The sequence below is a fragment of the Gossypium raimondii genome, chromosome 9 (assembly GCF_025698545.1).
Source record: "Gossypium raimondii isolate GPD5lz chromosome 9, ASM2569854v1, whole genome shotgun sequence".
Classification (NCBI taxonomy): domain Eukaryota; kingdom Viridiplantae; phylum Streptophyta; class Magnoliopsida; order Malvales; family Malvaceae; genus Gossypium; species Gossypium raimondii.
Window position 1 is genome coordinate 8,189,564 of NC_068573.1, and position 23,851 is coordinate 8,213,414.

A 23,851-nucleotide genomic window follows, 5' to 3' on the forward strand; every position below is an offset into this window, starting at 1 on the left:
GAACAATATATATAATCACAAAAATTATAAAAAAAATTATGAAATATATAGAAATACAAAAAAATTATAAAATTTTATAAAATAGTATAAATTTATAAAGATTGTAAAAAATATTATAAATAATTATAAAATTAGGTAGATGAAATAACTATATCAATAAATGAATTGATAGAAGTTGATGAAGTTTTTGCATCGAAATAAGTATGGGAGTTACTTTTGTAGGGAGTGTTACATGCATGCATACATATATATTCACTGCAGATCATTACAAACCTATGAAGTAAGATAATTTTAGGATACATATACACTACACATTGTACAAAGCCAAATTTAGCCCGGGGCCCAACAACTCAAAATTTTAGCCCAATAACAGACCTAAAAATAAACCCAACTAGCCTAGCCCATTACAGAACCTGCCCAAAAACAATTCCCAAACTAAACCCACCAGCTACCAGCCCAAACCCCAAAGTCCTTTACAAACCCATACAACATAACCCAAACAAACTAAACCCAATCAGCCCCAACAAACTAAACCCAATTAACCCATTTACAAATACAACCCAACAAATTCATCAAACCCCATACCAATGAGACTCAAAATTAAAGATGAGCCCAATAACCCAATAGGCCCAACTTCTTTAAAAATTATCGCCTAGGGTTTGAAACTGAAACCCTAGGCGCAAAGATTTGATGACTTTTGGCCTTCGCTTGCCATATGGTTGCCTCCGGACGTCCCATCGTCCACTTGCGCTGCGCACGTCCTATCACCACCTGCAAACACGCAAACAACAGAAACACGCAAAGAGAGAAATGAACAAGACAGAAGCAGTAATAAGAAGGCTTTAAAAAGCCGAAACAAATGTAAAAAAAGGGGGGTTCTTTTTTTTCTTTTCTTTCTTGTAACATATTCACAGAAATAAAAAGCAAAAATCAAAGGTGATTTTCAAGTTTTGTTTCTGATTTCAATCTTTCCTTTTTATTTTTATCACTGTTTTTACTTTTTATTTTTACTTAACGAAAAAAAAAAGACAAAACTCATCGTGACGGAGTTTCAAATGCCGATCCGGCGCTTCGTCGGCCGTCGGAAGTGGTGGCGGTGCGGCGAGCGCAAAGTCGGCGCTAAGAGGACCCAATGGTCGGGTTTTTGAGAGAAAAAAAAGAAAGGTTTTTGAATTTTTTTTTTAAAACAGTGGCTGAAATGAAAAAAATAAAAAAAAATGGTGTTTAAATAACAATAGAAAACGACGCCGTTTTGCCATTAGGGTCAGGCGCCAAAACGACGCCTGCTTTTGGCTCGACCATGTGATGACCCGACCCTAGGGGAGGATCCGCGTGTTTTTGACTCTCGGGTTATTTGCGCAATTGGTCCCTCCGATTTTGTGGCGCTTTCAAGGAAGTTTTTCGCATATTTTCAATTTTGGCCATGAATTTTCGCATCTGTTTCGATTTGGTCCCTCGACCATTTCACTGGAACGGCGTCGTTTGGTCAGCGAGGGAATATTTCCATTTTGGTCCCTCCTCTTTCAGTGCGTGTTACAATTTAGTCTTTTTAGTCTTTTTATTTCGAATCTGCCCAATTTTTTTATTTTATTTCGATTTGGTCCTCTTTTTAGTACTTTTGCTATTTTGTTCGTTATTTTTGTATTATGATAATAATAATAATAATTATTATTATTATTATTATTATTATTACTATTAAATGTTATTAGTTTTATTTTCCCTATACGTATTCGTTACTATTTTGTTTGTTAATTAGTTGCATATTATTTTTAGCTTTATTTTATTCTCTATATATACATATACACACACATATACATCATGCATTTACATGTCTTTATAGTAACTTATTTTATATACATATAAACATATATATAAATATTTTTGTATTCTATAATTTATATACATATATTTGCACACTCATATATATCTATATATATATATTTTAAAATACATGTACATAAAATATGCTTTCATACATCTTTATAATATATATACTTACTTATACTTTATACTTTCAAAAATATATATTTTGTTTATATTCTTTATATTTTATAATATATTTTATACATAGGTATTATATATATATATATATAGATATTATAATTCACATATGCATACATATTTTAATTTATATCTATATACATATATGTCCTTTATATTTTTAATTGTATTCACTTTTTATTTATTTCATTTTCATTTATTATCTTGAATGAATGTTTTAATTTTATTCGTTTATATACGTTGTTATTTGGTATGTTGTAAATTTGATCTTTTATTTATCTTATATTGTGCTATTGCTCATATCATTTTTATACTTTCGTATTCATTATGGTTCCGTCATGCATAACAACAATGTAATTTGTTTTCACATTCTTTACTACGACTTCGTGTTTTATTTTACTCGATATAACAAAATTTGTTTTGAATAAATACTATTTCGTGTTTAGATTTGAGAGAATCGTACCCTAACTTACTGGGTTTCGATTTTCGCAATAAATCTAAATTTACGAATCTTTTTAAACTCAAGTTTTAAATGATCTCGGGATTTAAAATAGATCACATCCTAACTTACTAGTCGTGACCTTATTTTTAAATCCGAGATGGCTAAAAAATCTTCTAAATAAGTAAATTTCAGCATTTTTCATTCGCGTATCGAGAATTCGAGACATTGTGTCCTAACTTACTGGATATGATCCTCTTTCTTGAATAACGTGAAACATGCTTCTTTTTCTAAAAATTTTCAACGTTTTAACAAGGATCGTATTTTTAAAATTTTCCAAAATTCTCAATTTTTGACATTAAAATATTAAGTAATCAACTAAGGTACCAATTTTGGGCGTATCGAGGGTGCTAATCCTTCCTCGTGCGTAACCGACTCCCGAACCCGTTTTCTAAATTTCGTGGACCAAAATCGTTGTTTTAATAAAATCAAATTATTTATTAAAAACAACTTTTTTCAAGGTGACCCAATCACACCTCAAAAAGGATTGGTGGCGACTCCCGTTTTTATTTTCAAAATCCAAGTCGACCCCGTTTTCAATCCAAAAAAATGGTGTCAACAGCTTGGCGACTCCACTGGGGACATAAAATAAGTGAGTCGAGCCACGAGTTGATTATTTTTTGTCTTTTTGTCGAAAATTGAAAATTTGGTTTAAATTTACGATCCTTTCATGACATTTCATTCTTCATTATAATTTTCATCATTGTGGTTTATAATTGCTCTGTTTGTTTAAATTTTGGTATCTTTTGCATTGCATTGCATGACCTTTGGTCACACCTTTTAAGTGGGAGTGAGAAACTAGCCCTTCGTGAGGTTTTCACCTCCGTGCAGGATAGTGAATCACTTTCGGGATACATCCGTACCTATGTCTTCGTGAGATTTTCATCTCCGTGCGACCATAGGAAATGTATTCCCCGAACCGAACTCGGTCTGTATGATCCTATAATGGGTGAAGATCGAGGAATCTGCTGGTTCGGGTACCTTATCTTTAGAGCCAAACCTCATATAGTGGACTTAGGAACTTAGCCTAGATAGAGCCACTCCAAACCCCTAGTAGTCACCCGAATAGGTACTTTCTGTTTTCCTTGTTTATTTTTGTACTAACCCCTCTTATTGTGCTTTGATTATGATTGCATCGCATCTGCATCTTAGGAAAGAGATATTGATTCAAGTCCGATTACTAAATTAGAAAGCTTGTCATGGAATACGGATTCCTTGATAAAGTGGAAAACAATACGACTTCCCAAATATATTCTGATAAACACAAGAAGGGCGATGAAGGAGTTCGTAATCTTTACTTCGTGGCCTAAGGGTTCGAGACGATTGTCCAAAAGCCTTCGACAAGCTGACAAGCCTTATGAAGATGGGCAGATGATGGATTGCGACCAAGATCAAGAAAATGAGCTAGCAATGGCATCTATTGGCGAGATTAACTCAAACATGTGGATGAAGAAAAAGACCGATGTTGTTTCTTGGAATATGAGGGTGAGGTCGTACATGTATCCGTTTTATGTAAGGGAATTTGCTTTCTAGAAAAGTTTCCTAAATGTAATTGAATCAGAATCAACGTCTCTTTAGGCATTCATTTGCATTACATTGCATTACATGCATTAAAATCCATTGAAAGAGTCTAAACGAGTAAATTTATTTCAGCTAACCTGGAAAACCAACCAACCAAACACCCTTGCGATATCCAAGCAAAGACTAGAGAAATGGAACGAAGGTTGGAAAAAGTAGAGCGAATGCAGATTCAGATGCAGGAGCAATTGACTGAATTTCAACAGGAGATGAGAGATCAGATTCTAGGATTACAGAGAACCATGATAAGTCAGTTCAACCGATTGCTAGCTGGAGAAAAAAGGAAGGACCCGATGGACCACTCAGGGGTTGATAATGAGGATTTTGCTTATTCCCTATATTGTACTCCGATAAGTGCACAGATCCAGCCAAATGGGCGTTCACACGGGGCACCCTTTACTATCAGATCACAACGGTATCAGACTGGTACAGCAACACCAATGGGTTGCTTGACGGACCCAAGGTCCAAAGTGAGGAACAATTTTCCTGTTGCTCTCGACAACCTGGCTGAAACAAAGCAGGCGAGGGTGGAATACCTAAGTACCACAAAGGCCCCAAGGAAGGAGGGGAATAAATGGGATAATGCGGGCAGGTATAACAAGGGCCACTCAAAACCAATCACTGCGGGCCGACCAAAGACAGAAAGCACCAGCCATCAGAGGTCTTCAAAGCAAGAATCTGGAGTGAAGCCAGGTATTGAGAAACTCCAGTTCATACCAATTCCGATGTCATATAATGAGTTATACCGAAGCTTATTTGATGCACATGTGGTGTCCCCCTTCTACTTAAAACCCATACAGCCTCCGTATCCCAAATGGTATGACACGAACGTACAATGCGACTACCATGCGGGAATTACGGGACATTCAATAGAGAACTGCATTGCCTTCAAGAAATTGGTTGAAAAACTCATTAATATGGGTGTTGTCAGATTTGATGACTCGTCTAGCGTAGAAAATCTACTACCTAGTCATATTGATAATGGGGTAGACATGAAAGTAGGAAGGGGATCAGTTATTTCTGATTCAGGAGGAAATAAGGGAAAGACACGGAACCATTGCGATTTCCATCACGAGAGGGGGTTCGAGACCCAAGAGAGTGTGGAATTCAAGGCCTTGGTTCAGGACATGATGGACTATAAGGGGATGAAGCTTCATGAGGAAATTAAAGAGGAGGAAAACATACGCTCCATGTTGGCAAGTGTTCACACCAATGACATATTTGAAGACACGAATGAAAAGGAACCTTTTTAGATATTTGCCCTTATAAATCTGGAATGTTCTAAGCAATTAGACTGCGGAAGAAATCCCTATAGTTTTTAGGGCTTATCTAGAGTAATGTTCAGAATATTTTGTTGTTTTTAGCCTAGAAATGATAGAAATTCCTTTGTAAAATAGGCTTATGTCTGAACGTTATTATTTTAATGAAATACATCTTTGCGATTATTTTTGAGCCAATATTTTCATTCTTTACGAATAATTCTACATTCTTTCATTCTTTCGGATTTTTTTTCCAAACCATCATTCATTCATAATCATATTGTATAAATAATTATTCATAAATTTATATATTCTTTTGCATATTCTTTGGTACTTGCTATGGGTCCCCAAATATCAATTACGTGAATGACTCTGCTACAGACTTAGAATCTCCTTTTGAGCGAGACATGTGTTTAGAGGGATCTCACGCCTTTGAAGATGACATAGATTGTAGCCTATCTCTGGACCTGTTGAGGATGGTAGAACAAATGGATAAACAGATCTTACCTCTCAAGGAATCATTAGAAATTGTGCGCTTGATGAATACTAGAATTGACCTGACCACAGAAACGAAGCAATACCTTGTTGAGTTACCTCTAGAGTTCAAAGATGTCTTTATATGATCATACCAGGGTATGCCTCGATTCTTAAAGCCTGCACAACAGCACAATGGCAGAAATTTACAGTGCGAACGATGTAATTCTTTGCCGGGGCAATGCCTCTCTCGTTGAGTCAGCATAGCTTTGTCCATTTGAAGTCGAGTTTCCATCCCTTCAAGATGTTGTTGGACTTTATCCTGATTAAAGAGGAAAATCTAAAGTTCTCTTTCGTAGTTGCGTCCCAAAAGGGCTCTATGAAAGAAATTTGGTACCAAAGAAGATTTTTCACATACAAGATGAAAGTGGAAGACTTTAGAATAACATTGATTCTGGTCGAAAAACATGACCAGGACTTGCCTGATCTCATGAGTTCAGACTCAAAAAAATTCAAAAAATCAAAAAAATCAAAAAAATCAAAAATAAAATCAAAAATAAAAAACAAAAAAATCAAAGTCAAAAATAGAAAAAAAAGAAAAAAGAAAAAGAAAAAGAAAAAGGAGAGGTCAAGGCGAAAACCCGCAAAGGGCGCTTTGACCAAAGGTGGATCTGAGTTGCAAACCCGAAAAAGGGCGACTCAAATTTTGACCAAAATGGGGCATGGACATCACCATTATCGAAGACTTCTGATGGGCATTGCTTCATTTTTTAGAGGCTACTGCATGGATCAAGGTCATCTTATACCGATACAGAATTTCAGAGAGGATGGTGTTGGAGAATGCATTGAGCTTAAACAATAGCATGATAGCTGAGGTCTCAATTTAACTCAGAAGTGGACACCACGATTTGTCACTGAAGTTCCTAGAGTTGAACATCGAAAATTGAAGGAAAATGACTGAGACTCACAAGGATTGACGTGAGAAATTACCATTTGCCCTCATTGTTTGTCGAACATCGGTACTGGGGCAACACCTCTCTTTTTTGGTTTACAGGATTGAGGTAGTTCTACCTATTAAAATCCCCTCATTACTTGTTGAAGGGATCCAATCGCGATGTGATCAGTTGGCCCTAGGAAAAGGGTTAAAAGCTATTCATCAGGATCAGATGTACCATAAATAAATAATATGAGCCCATAATAAACAGGCTCGTCTCAGAGAATTCCACAAGAGGGCTGGATGTTGAAAAAAATTCTCCTTAACGAAAGGATTCTAAAGGGAAATGAATGCCAAACTAGGAAAGTCCCTATGTTGTAAAGAAGACCATTTTTAGAGGAGCACTGATCCTAAGTGAGATTGCTAACCCTATAAACTCGGATCCAGTCAAGAAACACTTCGTTTAAAGAAGAAGGAAGGACCAAGGTGAAAACCTGCAAAAGGGCACTTTGAGTCAAAAAAAGATGAAAAAAATGAAAAAGTAAAAATGGAGAGGCTAAGGGGAAAACCCGCAAAGGGCACCTTAGGCCAAAGGGGATTTGAGTTGAAAACCCGAAAAGGGCGGCTCAAATATTGATCAGAATGGAGCATGGAGTGATCAGATTGGGGTATGTGGTGATCCTGCTATACCTGAAAGGGTAGGGCGACATCTTAGGGCATCGACAGAGTCCTGTAGATCTCCTAAACACATGTCAAACTCAGGAAAGTCTTCAGAAAGTTTGTACAGAGAAGTTCAAGCTGCGATATCTGGGGCACCTAACATTCATACTATTTATATATTGAATTTGTCATTCTTGGAAGATACATGTTCTAATCAATTCCTCTTTTTATTCTTGCTATCCTTGATAATTTATTCATTTCGAGCTATGCTCTCAAATCAATTCTATTTTACCTATCATTATGATTTTTTTTGCAAGCATGTTGCATTAGAATAATGATTAATGGACTAATAATACTTTCACAATGGAAGTTTTGCATATTACTCTAGAAGTTTCTAAATAATATAGGAACTTGAAACAGGACTATTGTTTAGAAAACACCAAGTTTAAAGGGTGAAATATCTAAGAAGGAAGAGTCTAAGTTAAAGACTATCCTTTCAGATTTTGTTGTCTAAACATTGATTGAACAAAATGACAAGATGTCGTATTGGTGGCAAAGCTTCAATGAACCAACAAGTGATGTTTACCAGGCAAAAAGAAAAGGTCTTCTGGGAGAAGAAAATTTTGCAATTGTGCATGAGCATTTGGTATAACACCTTAGGGATGAGGTAAAGGACCAAAGAGTTTCACATTCAATATCATTAAATTGCGATAGGAGAAGATTGAGAAAGGCCATACATTTCTACCCTTGGGTTACAGTGTCCCAGTGGATTGAACTTTAACGTGCACAGTGGGGGGCAATCAGATTAAGTGTTTCTTTGGATATGCTAGCCGAGCAAGAAGGCGGTGTAGCACGTCAGTGATAAAGCCTTAATAAGCTTTTGTGTGATGATAACCTAAGCATTAAGGAATCATTTTCATGACATTTTGTATGTCATTCATACACATCTACTTAGAAGCATTTGATTCGTTCTGATCATGTCATCGTAGTCATTAGGCATAATTAGGTTCATTATACAGGTCTTATTTTACGGTGGAACAGACCGAAGAATTGCAGATCTTATCTCCCTGAGATTACAGTGGAGCGGATTAAATGATCTTATCTCTCTGAAGTTACAGTAGAGTAGATCGCGTCAGGTCTTATTTCCCTGAGATTACAGTGGAACAGACCGAAGAATTTCAGATCTTATCTCCCTGAGATTACAGCAGAGCAGATCAAAGATGGTAATCCTATCTCCCTGAGATTACAGTGGAGCGGATTAAAACCAATGATCTTATCTTTCTGAAGTTACAGCAGAGTAGATCGCGTCAGGTCTTATTTCCCTGAGATTACAGTGGAACAGACCGAAGAATTGCAGATCTTATCTCCCTGAGATTACAGCGGAGCAGATCAAAGATGGTAGTCCTATCTCTCTGAGATTACAGTGGAGCGGATTAAAACCAATGATCTTATCTCTCTAAAGTTACAAGTAGAGTAGATCGCGTCAGGTCTTATTTCCCTGAGATTACAAATTGGGAATGCAAGAAGAATTTCAGATATTATCTCCCTGAGATTACAGAGGAGCAGATCAAAGATGGTAATCCTATCTCCCTGAGATTACAGTGGAGCGGATTAAAACCAATGATCTTATCTCTCGAAGTTACGAGAGAGTAGATCGCGTCGGTCTTATTTCCACGAGATTACAAGTGGAATGCATCAAGAATTTCAGATCTTATCTCCCTGAGATTACAGTGGAGCAGATTGAAGCTAGTAATCCTATCTCCCTAATATTACAATGAAGCGGATTAAAACCAAGGATCTTATCTATCTGAAGTTACAGTAGAGTAGATCGCACCAGGTCTTATTTCCCTAAGATTACAGTGGAACAAACCGAAGAATTTCAGATCTTATCTCCCTGAGATTACAGTGGAGCAGATTGAAGCTAGTAATCCTATCTCCCTGAGATTACAGTGGAGCGGATTAAAACCAAGGATCTTATCTCTCTGAAGTTACAGTAGAGTAGATCGCACTGTGTCTTATTTCCACGAGATTACGGTGGAGAATGCATCAAGAATTTTAGATCTTATCTCCTTGAGATTACAGTGGAGCAGATTGAAGCTAGTAATCCTATCTCCCTGAGATTACAGTGGAGTGGATTAAAACCAAGGATCTTATCTCTCTGAAGTTACAGTAGAATAGATCGCACCAGGTCTTATTTCCCTGAGATTACAGTGGAACAGACCGAAGAATTTCAGATCTTATCTCCCTGAGGTTACAGTGGAGCAGATTGAAGCCAGAGATCTTATCTCCCTGAGATTACAGCGGAGCAGATCAAAGACACTATCCTATCTCCCTGAAGTTATAGTGGCGCGGATTGAAATAAAAGATCTTATCTCTCTGAAGTTACAGCAGAGTAGATCGCATCATATTGAAGCCAGAAATCTTATCTCCCTGAGATTACAGCGGAGCAGATTGAAGCTAGTAATCCTATCTCCCTGAGATTACAGTGGAGCGGATTAAAACCAAGGATCTTATCTCTCCGGGTTACAGAGAGTAGATCGCACCAGTCTTATTTCCACGAGATTACGATTGGAGCAGATCAAGAATTGCGATCTTATCTCCACGAGATTACAGTGAGCGAATCAAAGATGGTAGTCCTATCTCTCTGAGATTACAGTGGAGCGGATTAAAACCAATGATCTTATCTCTCTGAAGTTACAAGTAGAGTAGATCGCGTCAGGTCTTATTTCCCTGAGATTACAGTGGAACAGACCGAAGAATTTCAGATATTATCTCCCTGAGATTACAGCGGAGCAGATCAAAGATGGTAATCCTATCTCCCTGAGATTACAGTGGAGCGGATTAAAACCAATGATCTTATCTCTCTGAAGTTACAGTAGAGTAGATCGCGTCAGGTCTTATTTCCCTGAGATTACAGTGGAACAGACCGAAGAATTTCAGATCTTATCTCCCTGAGATTACAGTGATTTCCCGAGATTACAAAGGGGAATGCATCAAGAATTTCAGATATTATCTCCCCGAGATTACAATGGAGCAGATCAAAGATGGTAATCCTATCTCCGAGATTACAAGTGGAGCGGATTAAAACCAATGATCTTATCTCCGGGTTACAGAGAGTAGATCGCGTCAGTCTTATTTCCACGAGATTACAAGTGGAACAGATCAAGAATTTGATCTTATCTCCCGAGATTACAATGAGCAGATCAAAGATGGTAATCCTATCTCCCGAGATTACAAGTGGAGCGATTAAAACCAATGATCTTATCTCTCGAAGTTACTGAGAGTAGATCGCACAGTCTTATTTCCTAAGATTACAAAGTGGAATGCATCAAGAATTTCAGATCTTATCTCCCGAGATTACAGTGGAGCGATTGAAGCTAGTAATCCTATCTCCCCGAGATTACGGTGGAGTGGATTAAAACCAAGGATCTTATCTCTCTGAAGTTACAGTAGAGTAGATCGCACTGTGTCTTATTTCCACGAGATTACGGTGGAGAATGCATCAAGAATTTCAAATCTTATCTCCTTGAGATTACAGTGGAGCAGATTGAAGCTAGTAATCCTATCTCCCTGAGATTACAGTGGAGTGGATTAAAACCAAGGATCTTATCTCTCTGAAGTTACAGTAGAGTAGATCGCACTAGGTCTTATTTCCCTGAGATTACAGTGGAACAGACCGAAGAATTTCAGATCTTATCTCCCTTAGGTTACAGTGGAGTAGATTGAAGCCAGAGATCTTATCTCCCTGAGATTACAGCGGAGCAGATCAAAGACACTATCCTATCTCCCTGAAGTTACAGTGGAGCGGATTGAAATAAAAGATCTTATCTCTCTGAAGTTACAGCAGAGTAGATCGCATCAGATTGAAGCCAGAAATCTTATCTCCCTGATATTACAGCGGAGCAGATTGAAGCTAGTAATCCTATCTCCCTGAGATTGCAGTGGAGCGGATTAAAACCAAGGATCTTATCTCTCTGAAGTTACAGTAGAGTAGATCGCACCAGGTCTTATTTCCCTGATATTACAGTGGAACAGACCGAAGAATTTCAGATCTTATCTCCTTGAGATTACAGTGGAGCAGATTGAAGCTAGTAATCCTATCTCCCTGAGATTATAATGGAGCGGATTAAAACCAAGGATCTTATCTCTCTGAAGTTACAGTAGAGTAGATCGCACCAGGTCTTATTTCCTAATATTACGATGGAATGCATCAAGAATTTTAGATCTTATCTCCCTGAGATTACAGTGGAGTAGATTGAAGCTAGTAATCCTATCTCCCTGAGATTACAGTGGAGCGGATTAAAACCAAGGATCTTATCTCTCTGAAGTTACAGTAGAGTAGATCGCACCAGGTCTTATTTCCCTGAAATTACAGTGGAACAAACCGAAGAATTTCAGATCTTATCTCCTTGAGATTACAGTGGAGCAAATTGAAGCTAGTAATCCTATCTCCCTGAGATTACAGTGGAGTGGATTAAAAACCAAGGATCTTATCGCTCTGAAGTTACAGTAGAGTAGATCGCACCAGGTCTTATTTCCCTGATATTACAGTGGAACAGACCGAAGAATTTCAGATCTTATCTCCCTGAGATTACAGTGGAGTAGATTGAAGCTAGTAATCCTATCTCCCTGAGATTACAGTGGAGCGGATTAAAACCAAGGATCTTACAGTAGAGTAGATCGCACCAGGTCTTATTTCCCTGATATTACAGTGGAATAGACCGAAGATTTTCAGATCTTATCTCCCTGAGACTACAGCGAAGCAGATTGCAGCTGGTAATCCTATCTCCCTGAGATTACAGTGGAGCGGATTAAAATAAAGGATCTTATTTCTCTGAAGTTACAGTAGAGTGGATCATATTAAATCTTATCTCCCTAAGCAGTAGTGGAGTAGATCGAAGATGGTGAATTTTACCTCCTTGTGACTACAGTGGAGTATATTGAAGCCGATAATTCTATCTCCCTGGTTGGCAGTGGAATAGATTGAAGATTCCAGATTCTGTCCCCCTAAGGAGTAATGGAGCAGATCAACAATAACGAATCAAACCACGAATCTTGTCCCCCTGAAATTGCTGCGAAGAAGATTAAAGCTACAAGTCAGATTTTTCTGAAATGAAGTAAAGTGGATTGAAGCAGCAAGATACAGTGGACTGGAACAAGGCTACTTGAAGAAGACGAGCGTCAAAAGAAGTCGAGACTCGGCGAGACCAGGCAAAATTTATCTTTCTTAGTCTTTGCTCTGTTATCGTTACACGACAACGAGCAAAGAGGGGCAGCTGTACAAAGCCAAATTTAACCCGGGGCCCAACAACTCAAAATTTTAGCCCAATAACAGACCTAAAAATAAACCCAACTAACCTAGCCCATTACAGAACCTGCCCAAAAACAATTCCCAAACTAAACCCACCAGCTACCAGCCCAACCCCCAAAGTCCTTTACAAACCCATACAACATAACCCAAACAAACTAAACCCAATCAGCCCCAACAAACTAAACCCAATTAACCCATTTACAAATACAACCCAACAAATTCATCAAACCCCATACCAGCAGACCCAAAATTAAACAGACCGAGCCCAATAACCCAATAGGCCCAACTTCTTTAAAAAATTATCTGCCTAGGGTTTCAGAAACTGAAACCCTAGGCGCCGCATTTGATGACTTTTGGCCTTCTGCCAGCGCCGCCGTTGCCTTGCCGGACGTCCAATCGTCCACTTGCGCCGCGCACGTCCTATCGCCACCTGCAAACACGCAAACAACAGAAACACGCAAAGAGAGAAATGAACAAGACAGAAGCAATAACAAGAAGGCTTTAAAAAGCCGAAACAAATGTAAAAAAAGGGGGGGTTCTTTTTTTCTTTTCTTTCTTGTAACATATTCACAGAAATAAAAAGCAAAAATCAAAGGTGATTTTCAAGTTTTGTTTCGATTTCAATCTTTCCTTTTATTTTATCATTGTTTTTACTTTTTATTTTACTTAACGAAAAAAAGACAAAACTCACCGTGACGGAGTTTCAAATGCCGATCCGGCGCTTCGTCGGTTGTCGTAGGTGGTGGCGGTGCGGCGAGCGCAAAGTCGGCGCTAAGAAGACCCAAGGGTCGGGTTTTTGAGAGAAAAAAAGAAAGGTTTTTGAATTTTTTTTTAAAACAATGGTGAAATGAAAAAATAAAAATGGTGTTTAAATAGCAATAGAAAACACGCCGTTTGCCATTAGGTCAGCGCCAAACGACGCCGTTTGGCCTCGACCCATGATGACCGACCCTAGGGAGGATCCGTGTGTTTTGACTCTCGGGTTATTTGCGCAATTGGTCCCTCCGATTTTGTGGCGCTTTCAAGGAAGTTTTTCGCATATTTTCAATTTTGGCCATGAATTTTTGCATCTGTTTCGATTTGGTCCCTCGACCATTTCACTGGAACGGCGTCGTTTGGTCAGCGAGGGAATATTTCCATTTTGGTCCCTCCTCTTTCAGTGCGTGTTACAATTTAGTCTTTTTAGTCTTTTTATTTCGAATCTGCCCAATTTTTTTATTTTATTTCGATTTGGTCCTCTTTTTAGTACTTTTGTTATTTTGTTCGTTATTTTTGTATTATGATAATAATAATTATTATTATTATTATTATTATTACTATTAAATGTTATTAGTTTTATTTTCCTATCGTATTCGTTACTATTTTGTTTGTTAATTAGTTGCATATTATTTTTAGCTTTATTTTATTCTCTATATATACATATACACACACATATACATCATGCATTTACATGTCTTTATAGTAACTTATTTTATATACATATAAACATATATATAAATATTTTTGTATTCTATAATTTATATACATATATTTGCACACTCATATATATCTATATATATATATTTTAAAATACATGTACATAAAATATGCTTTCATACATCTTTATAATATATATACTTACTTATACTTTATACTTTATACTTTCAAAATATACATTTTGTTTATATTCTTTATATTTTATAATATATTTTATACATAGGTATTTTATATATATATATATATTATAATTCACATATGCATACATATTTTAATTTATATCTATATACATATATGTCCCTTTATATTTTTAATTGTATTCACTTTTATTTATTTCATTTTCATTTATTATCTTGAAGCGAATGTTTTAATTTTATTCGTTTATATACGTTGTTATTTGGTATGTTGTAAATTTGATCTTTTATTTATCTTATATTGTGCTATTGCTCGTATCATTTTATACTTTCGTATTCATTATGATTCCGTCATGCATAACAACAATGTAATTTGTTTTCACATTCTTTACTACGACTTCGTGTTTTATTTTACTCGATATAACAAAATTTGTTTTGAATAAATACTATTTCGTGTTTAGATTTGAGAGAATCGTACCCTAACTTACTGGGTTTCGATTTTTGCAATAAATCTAAATTTACGAATCTTTTTAAACTCAAGTTTTAAATGATCTCGGGATTTAAAATAGATCACGTCCTAACTTACTGGTCGTGACCTTATTTTTAAATCCGAGATGGCTAAAAAATCTTCTAAATAAGTAAATTTCAGCATTTTTCATTCGCGTATCGGGAATTCGAGACATTGTGTCCTAACTTACTGGATATGATCCTCTTTCTCGAATAACGTGAAACATGCTTCTTTTTCTAAAAATTTTCAACGTTTTAACAAGGATCGTATTTTTAAAATTTTCTAAAATTCTCAATTTTCGACATTAAAACATTAAGTAATCAACTAAGGTACCAATTTTGGGCGTATCGAGGGTGCTAATCCTTCCTCGTGCGTAACCGACTCCCGAACCCGTTTTCTAAATTTTGTGGACCAAAATCGTTGTTTTAATAAAATCAAATTATTTATTAAAAACAACCTTTTTCAAGGTGACCCAATCACACCTCAAAAAGGAATGGTGGCGACTCCCGTTTTTATTTTCAAAATCCAAGTCGACCCCGTTTTCAATCCAAAAAAATGGTGTCAACACACATCATTATAAACATTGCCAAGGAAACAACACAAGGAATCAAATGGTACATGCGACTGCGCTGAATCAACAAGAAGTTTCTTCCAAATAATTAAGAAGAATAGAAGGAGTGCAATTTTTGTCTAACACATACTCCTTCCAATACTACTAAAATTTATGGGGCTTTGACTCCAACATCGACTTTGACACCATCGTCCCAAATTTGGTCATCTCAACCGATGTTGTGGCACTGCCTGCTTCCAGTAGTCTCAAAGATGAGGAAGTCTTCCACACCCCTCCTGAGTCTACGTCAACTCTTGCCTCCTTCGATAACTACAACAACAATGATGATCCAATTATCGATGATCGTGACAGAAACTATGACAAACAGAAGCAGGAAGAGGACAAAGAGGGGTACGAAAGAATATGTACAGGAATCTAAGTCAAGAATTGCATATTAGTTGTGGTTCATTTTCTATGTATATATTTAAATCTTGTAATACTTGTGTTTTTAAGTTCCATATGTTTCAAAAAGAAGTATACTAGTTGATTGTAGATTAACTAAATATGAGGCTTAAATTAAATGGATAGAAAACTAGACACCTCTAAACAATTTGTTCCTTCAAATTAGGACAAATTTATATCCTTTCCATGTGTTATCAACACCTATCAAGTTACCTTGGAAAGTGATATGTCCCATTAAGAATGATCAAAGACTATTTTGTGAATTCTTTTAGAGACTTATTTTAGTTTCTAATCTTCTCACATTTTAGTTTCTAATCTTACTTCTTAAGTACATGATCACATTACTGCAACGATCTGATTAATTTGAGTTTCTTGCTATTTATATATGTTTTGTAGAACAATCACTGAAATTTCTGTTAACTTATTCGAATTATTAGGTCATTGGATTTATATTGAATTGGCTTTCTCTTACATATTACAAAATTCAATATAGTGTTACATTGGATATTGTGAATATATTCCATATATTTTAAATATATCATATATTATATATATTTAAAAAGAGTGATTCAAATTAATGCGGTGTATAACATATATTTAAGACATGGGTAATTCAAAAGTTCTTTTATATTATTTTACAATGTTCATCACTACAATTTTATGGATAAGACGTGGATAAGTCTTACCTCGAGAACAAGTGAAGAATACATAATTGGGGTAACCAATTTCTTAGATTATGCTTTTGTCACACTTAGTTTTCACTAAAGTCCCGAATTTAAAGGGGAGTTGGGAGTTGATTGAATAAAATGGTAAGTTGTTAGGTCCTACTAAGAAATTTGGAAATTTTAGTGGCTGATTGGCAATTAGTTGAGTTTTAATTTTGGTTCGATTTAGTTGGACCTGGCTAGTTCCATAGTGAGAGACAAAATGATTACCAGTGGATGGCTAAATTGAGGCTTGGTGATCGTGCATGAAGAGTTATATCTATATGGGTGAGAAGCCTTATTCAGCAGAGGAAAATTCTTCCCAGTTCTGTTAATATTTTTTCATTTGCATCATCTTCTTCGATTGCTCTGAAGAAGAGAAAGTTAAATAAAGCTTTGCATAGGACGATAAATGTCAGACTTGAGTCTGGAAAGTAGAGAATCTAGTAAGCTGGTAAGCTCCTAAGTTTCACTGTACTCGTGAATTAGATGAAAAGAGAATTAAGGATTCCTGGAAAGCTTCTGTATAATTACCTAACTTTATGCTAGCCAAATTGAGAACAACATATACCATAAGTTGTTCTTAACTAGATTACCCAAAAACATAACCACAACTTCACAAATTGCACTTACATTTATCACCATACCTAGTAACCATGTAATTATCATCACATTACAATCAACATCAATTAAAGATTAACTAGGTACATACTTCACATATTTACATATCAAACGAGGTCATTAACATAACAACCTATTACATGCCATATAATCCAAAATAAACGTTCAAAATCTCCCGCAGTCAGATGGATAGTGTGACTTGAGTGTTGATCCGGTCTTCTGTCCCACGAAAAGATACCTACAAGAAAATGCAAATCACACAAGTAAGCTTATTGAAGCTTAGTAAGTTCGACGGACAGAAACAATGAATCTTACCGAAATAAACATAACAATTTAATCAAAAACAATTCCACAACTAATGTTTCCTGTCATCCACAATTTCAAACTAGTGAATTACATAGCTCAATTCAATTCTCAAATATTAATTTCCGAAAAGCATACATGTCCACAACAAAATCACTTTAGGATATCAAGTACAAAACATGCCATGCAAAGTCTTTAAACAAGTAATTAATCCAATAATTACGACCTGATGAACAACTTATAGATACGAGTACACAAGTAGTCCAATCGAAACACACCAAGCGCTCATAAGAGCTAATCTAACCGATAACACATCTCGGCATTAAGTGCCTATCCCATAGGCCAACATCCCTCCAAAACACACCTTGGCACTAAGTGCCAGCCCAAAGGCTTTACATCTGCCCCCGGTAACACGTCAGAATCAAGGAATAATACGTGATTATTCGCAACAAATACTGAACCTCAGTATACTCGAGAAAAATGTATAAAATCACATTGCATCAATCTCCTGTCCAACCCCATATAACACTCTATCATTCAGTTGTACTCGATCACGCGTTCATCCGGCCCAAACATCGCAATTCAATATAAATTTCCCGAATAATTTTACATTACAAAAATAATGTTTAACATCACAATTCCATACAATATCATTATATAATTCATATAGATGTTAAATTACAAGCCGAATAAACTTACCTAGACTGAATTGTAGTAGTTGCAGAAGTTCATGGGCTATTCTGTAATTTTTCCTTTTTCACGTAAATCAATAGGGTCTAAATCTAAAAATGTAAAATTTTCCTTTTATTAGCTAATTTTTAAAATTCTAATTGATTCTAAAATTTTTACCCTTTATTTTTCAAAATTACACAATTGCCCTAACTTTTACAATTTAAACAATTTAGTCCCTTAACCCATAATCAAAAATTGAGAATTCTTTAAAATTCAAGTTTCAACCAATTACTCAAGGCCTCCAAAAAGTCTTAATTATACCTCTAATTCACCATCAAACCCTAAAATTTGGATATTTTAACAATTTAATCCTTAAATCAAAAACTAATAAAAATTACTTCACAAAACAACCAAATACTACAATCAAAGATTCAAACACATAATTATGATAAAAAAAAAACAACCAAGATTCATTAATGGCAACTTCTAAAATTTTTAACAGATTCAAAAATTAAGGTACGGGCTAGTTGGACCTAGTTGTAACGATCTCAAAAACATAAAATTACAAGAAATAGGTGAGAATTGAGCTCACATGCACCAAGGAAATGAAAATCAAAGCTTGGAGCCCTCTTTCAAGGTTAGAGACGTTGGTTTTGAGGAGGAACTGGATTCTAACTCAGTTTTTGCTATCACTTTTAACAATGTTCAGGTTATCATACCTATTATTGACCAAGAAGTGAATTCAGTACCTCAACAAGAAAATGCTGAACAACTCCCTATTCAAGATGAGGTAATTGTTCCAAAAGAACAAACTCAATAATCTCAAGAAAAAATGTCATTAAGGAGGTCCACGAGAGAAATGAGAAATGTTATTTCAGATGAATATGTTGTATTTCTCCAAGAACATGAGGATGACAATGGAATGATCGAAGATGGTCCAATCAACTTTCGTCAAGCCATGAAAAGTTCTAATTCTCAAAAGTGGATTGATGGCATGTAAGAAGAGTACAAGTCTATGCAAGACAATAAAGTTTGGGAACTTGTCTCACTACCTGAAAGTGCAAAACCAATTGGCTGTAAATGGATATTTAAAATCAAGAGGGATGAAAATAGTAACATGGAGAGGTATAAGGCACATCTTGTAGCTAAAGGATATGCTCAGAAAGAATGTATTGATTTTACAGAGACTTTCTCTCCAGTTTCATCAAAAGACTCTTTTAGGACAATCATGACGCTTGTTACTCATCTTGATCTTGAGTTACATTAGATGGATGTTAAGACTGGGTTTTTCAATAGTATGTAACGACCCAAAATCCGTAGGCACCGAAAAAGTGTGTTATCGAGCCTCCGTCTTAGTAAACCGAGTCCGTAAATAATTATTAGGAGTAATTATGAGTTTGGTTGAGTGTCTAATTAGGTATTAATTGAGTGAATTTAGTCTAATTAAGAATAATTAGGAAAAAGGACTAAATAGAATAAAGTATAAAATTTAATTATAGATTAAAATAAAATAAAGGGGATTAAATAGGAAATTATGCCTATTTCATTAGACGAGGCGGCAAATGGGAAGATTTTTTTGATTATGTATTATACATAAATATTATTATGGTTTTATAATAAAATAGTGATAAATGTCTGGTAGTGATAATAAACATGTGTAAAATACATGAAAATACACTTGTAATATATTTGTATATTTTCTTAAATAATAAGCAAAAGATATTTATTAGTTATTATTATATTATAAAACAAAATAAATAAAGACAAGTGTAAGGTGATGATAAAATACAAGTGTGTTCATTAAAATATATTAAAATATGTATATTTGTAATATATGTATTAAATTTACTTATTATTTAAGTAATAGATATTTGTTATAATTATATATATTATATTATTGTTAAATTAATAAACAAATATAATATAAAGAAAGTAAAAAGGACTAAAAGGGCAATTAAACCAAAAACATAAGTTGAAACGGTTAATCTTTAAAAAAATCTGAGATATTTAAGTTTAATGAATATATTATATTATTTAGTAATTAAGATATTTATTATGTTTTATTTCATATATTATATTATTATATTATATATATAGTAAAGTAACGAAAGAAAAAAAAAAGGTTAATAGAAACAAAATAGGGGACGAAACAGAAAGCAAAGAAAAAGAGAAAAGAAAAGAAGTTTGGGGTTTTCAAGGTCCAATTCTAAATTGGTAAGTCAATTTAAGGGTCTGTTTGATTGACGGAATTGATTTTCCGAAAAATCATTTCCAACTTTTCCAGCGTTTGATTGGCGGAAAACATTTTCTATTTGGAAAATGAACTCCAAAACAAGGAAAAATGGGTTACATTTTAGGGAAAATGTCTTACCCTTTCAATTTACGTAAGACATTTTCCGTGCTCTCCTCTCTATCGCCTCCTTCATTCCTTCCTTCATTTCCGTAGAAAACCGCTTCATTTATCGATTTTCCAAGAACTTGTTTTTTAATTATTCAATACTTGTTTTTTAACACAATTACAAATAATTTATTTGATATTAGTTTTTCAATTTATAACGATTAATATTGTAGCTTAATAATTAAGTATTATTATAAATAAATCATTGCAATATATGTAAAAATAATTTAAAATATAAAAATTTATTAATATATATTAATATATGTAAAACAACTTTTCGAAAAATATTTTCAAAAATCGCATAGCGCAGAAAATATTTTACATGATTCAATCAAACACCGTAAAATATTTTTCAAGAAATCATTTTGAGAAAAGTAAAATATTTTCCAAATCATTTTACGGAAAATATTTTCTTGGCAATCAAACAGACCCTAAGTCTTTTTCTTGTAATTTTGAGTTTTTATGAACCTAGAACAAAATATTATTAAGTATATGCTGAAAATTTTGGAAGTTATTAGATTTTTAGACATTAATTTTGCTAGGTAAAAGTGTGAATTAGAAATTGAGTTAATAAAATTTCTAATTAGAATTGGGAGATGTATTAAATTGTAAAATAAGTTATAAATTTTATATAATAAGGACCAAAATTAAAATAAATTCGAAATTATGAAAATATGATAAAATTAGATAGTTAAATGTGAGTTTGGCAAGAAATTGGAGTAGAAAGGAGGTATTAATTGAGATGGAAAAATAAATGAATTTAGTAGGGATTAAATTGAAATTGAGATGAAAGTAGAGTAGAAATTCAAGTATTAGATGAAAAATTTATATTGTATTAATGATTGTGAAATTATTTTAATTGTTTGTAGCTAACATCGAGCCTGAAGCATCGGCCCAAAAAGGAAAAGAAAAGATCTTCGAGGATTAAATCCGAAGAGAATTTTGGTTTGTATCACTACAATTCAAACTTTATCATTATTATGTGTTTAATTTACTAATTATGTGTGGTAAGTATTTTAAGATAAGTGTTTAGTAAAATGAAAATTTATGATTGGGTATTGAAATTAAGACTGATACTGAACTGCATTATGGAATACTGAATATTGTTTTTGAGTACTAAATTGAATTGTGAAGTTACTGAATATTGTTATGTGTACTGCATTGAACTGTGAAATTACTGAAGTAATGAATTACTGCAATACTGTGAAACTGATTGAAATAAGGAATTATAATTGATACCGAACTAAGATGGAAATTGTATTGAAAAGTGAATTAAATACCCTATTAACTAGTCGGGCTAGTCGGATATAGTTGGCATGCCATGGGATATGGAAGAGTACGGGTTTTTGCCGGCTTACTGATCAGGCATTTATATGCCGACTACTGTTACTGTTACCGATTCGACACTTTGTGTGTTGAATACTGTTACCGTTATTGTTACAGATTCAGCACTTTGTGTGTTGAATACTGTTACTGTTACTGCTACCGTTACTAATTATTGTTTAGGTGTTGTGTACCGTTAAGGTACAATGTGTAGTACTAGTGTGTTGGTTGGAATTCGTGTATCCGCCGAGTCCGAGTCAAGTTAATAAGGGCAAATGAAATAAATTTACTGATAAAACTAAATTTGAATGATATGACATATGTGAAAGGTGAGAATTGAAATAAAGAAATAAGAATAGTATATATATATAATCAAATGATAATATAAAAGACTGAATTGTTCATTAAGTGATGATAATTGTAATGTAAAAGTATGTGTGTGTGATTTAATGTATTTAAATATAAATTGAATTATAGTGATACCACTGAGTATATGTATACTCAAAGATACGGTTGTTTCGTGTTGTGAGTTGTAGAAGTCAAATCTTGAACCAAAGATCCAAAGCTAGACCCGACTTCAGCAAACTTTTGGTGATGTATATTTTCTTTTGGTAATATGACATGTACATAGGATGTATATAAAGGTTATTATGTTTTGAATATAAATAGTTAAAAATGTTAGTAGTACAAGTCTAAGAATTATAATGAAAGAAGTTTATCCATTTCAATTTAATTAGTACATTGATAAATTTAAATTGATATTATATTGAATTGGTTGAATTGGTTATTTTTGGAAATGGATACAGTTTTGTTTGCAGGGGGTTTTATGTGAAAATAAGCAGAAGTGTTGTCGCAAAAAAAAATTACGGAGTACTTGAACGAGTCCCATTTCACTTTTAATACATGTTTTAGACTTCGAGAGTTCATTATAAGGACTTAGTTATTCAATTATACTATGAATGTCATTTTATTTATGAATTATTCGTAAGTTGTCTGATATGTTCGATAATACCTCATAACCCTGTTCTGGCACGGTTCGGGGTTAGGGGGTATTACATAGTGACATTGAAGAAACAATTCATATGGTACAACTAGAAAACTTTGAGTCGAGAGACCTAAAGAATATGGTTTGCAAATTAACAAAATCTATCTATGGACTCAAACAAGCTTCCCGTCAATGGAACCACAAGTTTCATCAAGTAATTGTCTCGTTCGGTTTTGAGATGAATATTATTGATGATTGTGTGTATCACAAATTCAATATAAGTATATATTCCTAGTTCTATATGTCAATGACATTTTGCTTGCCACTAATGATATAGGCTTATTGCATGAAACCAATAAGTTTTTATCTAAGCATTTTGAGATTAAAGATCTTGGGGATGCTTATTTTATTTTAGGAATTCAGATACATCAAGATCGATCTTGGGGTATTCTTGGATTGTCACAAAAGAGTTATATCGATAAAGTACTAAAAAGGTTTGGCATGCAAGGTTGTAGGCCAAGTGACACCACTATTACTAAAGAAGACAAATTTAATCTTACTCAGTGCCCTAAAAGTAACCTTGAAATTCAAGAAAAGCAAAAGATTCCCTATGCATCAGTTGTTCGGAGTCTAATGTACGCTCAAGTATGTACGTGTCTGGATATTGCGTACATTGTTAGGATGTTAGGCAGACATTTAAGCAACTTAATATGGGCCATTGGATAGCAACCAAGAGGGTTATGAGATATCTTTAGAGAACAAAAGATTACATGCTCACATATTAGAGGTTTGATAAGTTAAAGATCATCAGGTATACAAACTTTGATTTTAATGGAATATTGATGCAAAATTTTACCACTAGGGTGCAAAATTGTGATAATAATTGGTAGTATTTTATTCCAATAACAACAGGAGCACATCAAAGTCAAAGCACATAGACTTTAAGTTCCTGGTTGTTAAAGTAAAAGTTCAAAGTTGTTAGGTACTTATAAAGCATAT

General features: G+C 34.5%; 1 protein-coding gene across 1 annotated transcript; it reads left to right on the forward strand.

Annotated features, from left to right (window-relative positions):
* The first annotated feature begins 18,738 nt into the window (after positions 1 to 18,738).
* LOC128032545 (uncharacterized mitochondrial protein AtMg00820-like) lies at positions 18,739 to 19,413 on the forward strand. Its single transcript, XM_052621149.1, has 2 exons — positions 18,739 to 18,936; positions 19,246 to 19,413. Exons 1-2 carry the CDS (start codon positions 18,739 to 18,741, stop codon positions 19,411 to 19,413), a joined length of 366 nt encoding a protein of 121 aa, XP_052477109.1.
* The last annotated feature ends 4,438 nt before the right edge of the window (positions 19,414 to 23,851 follow it).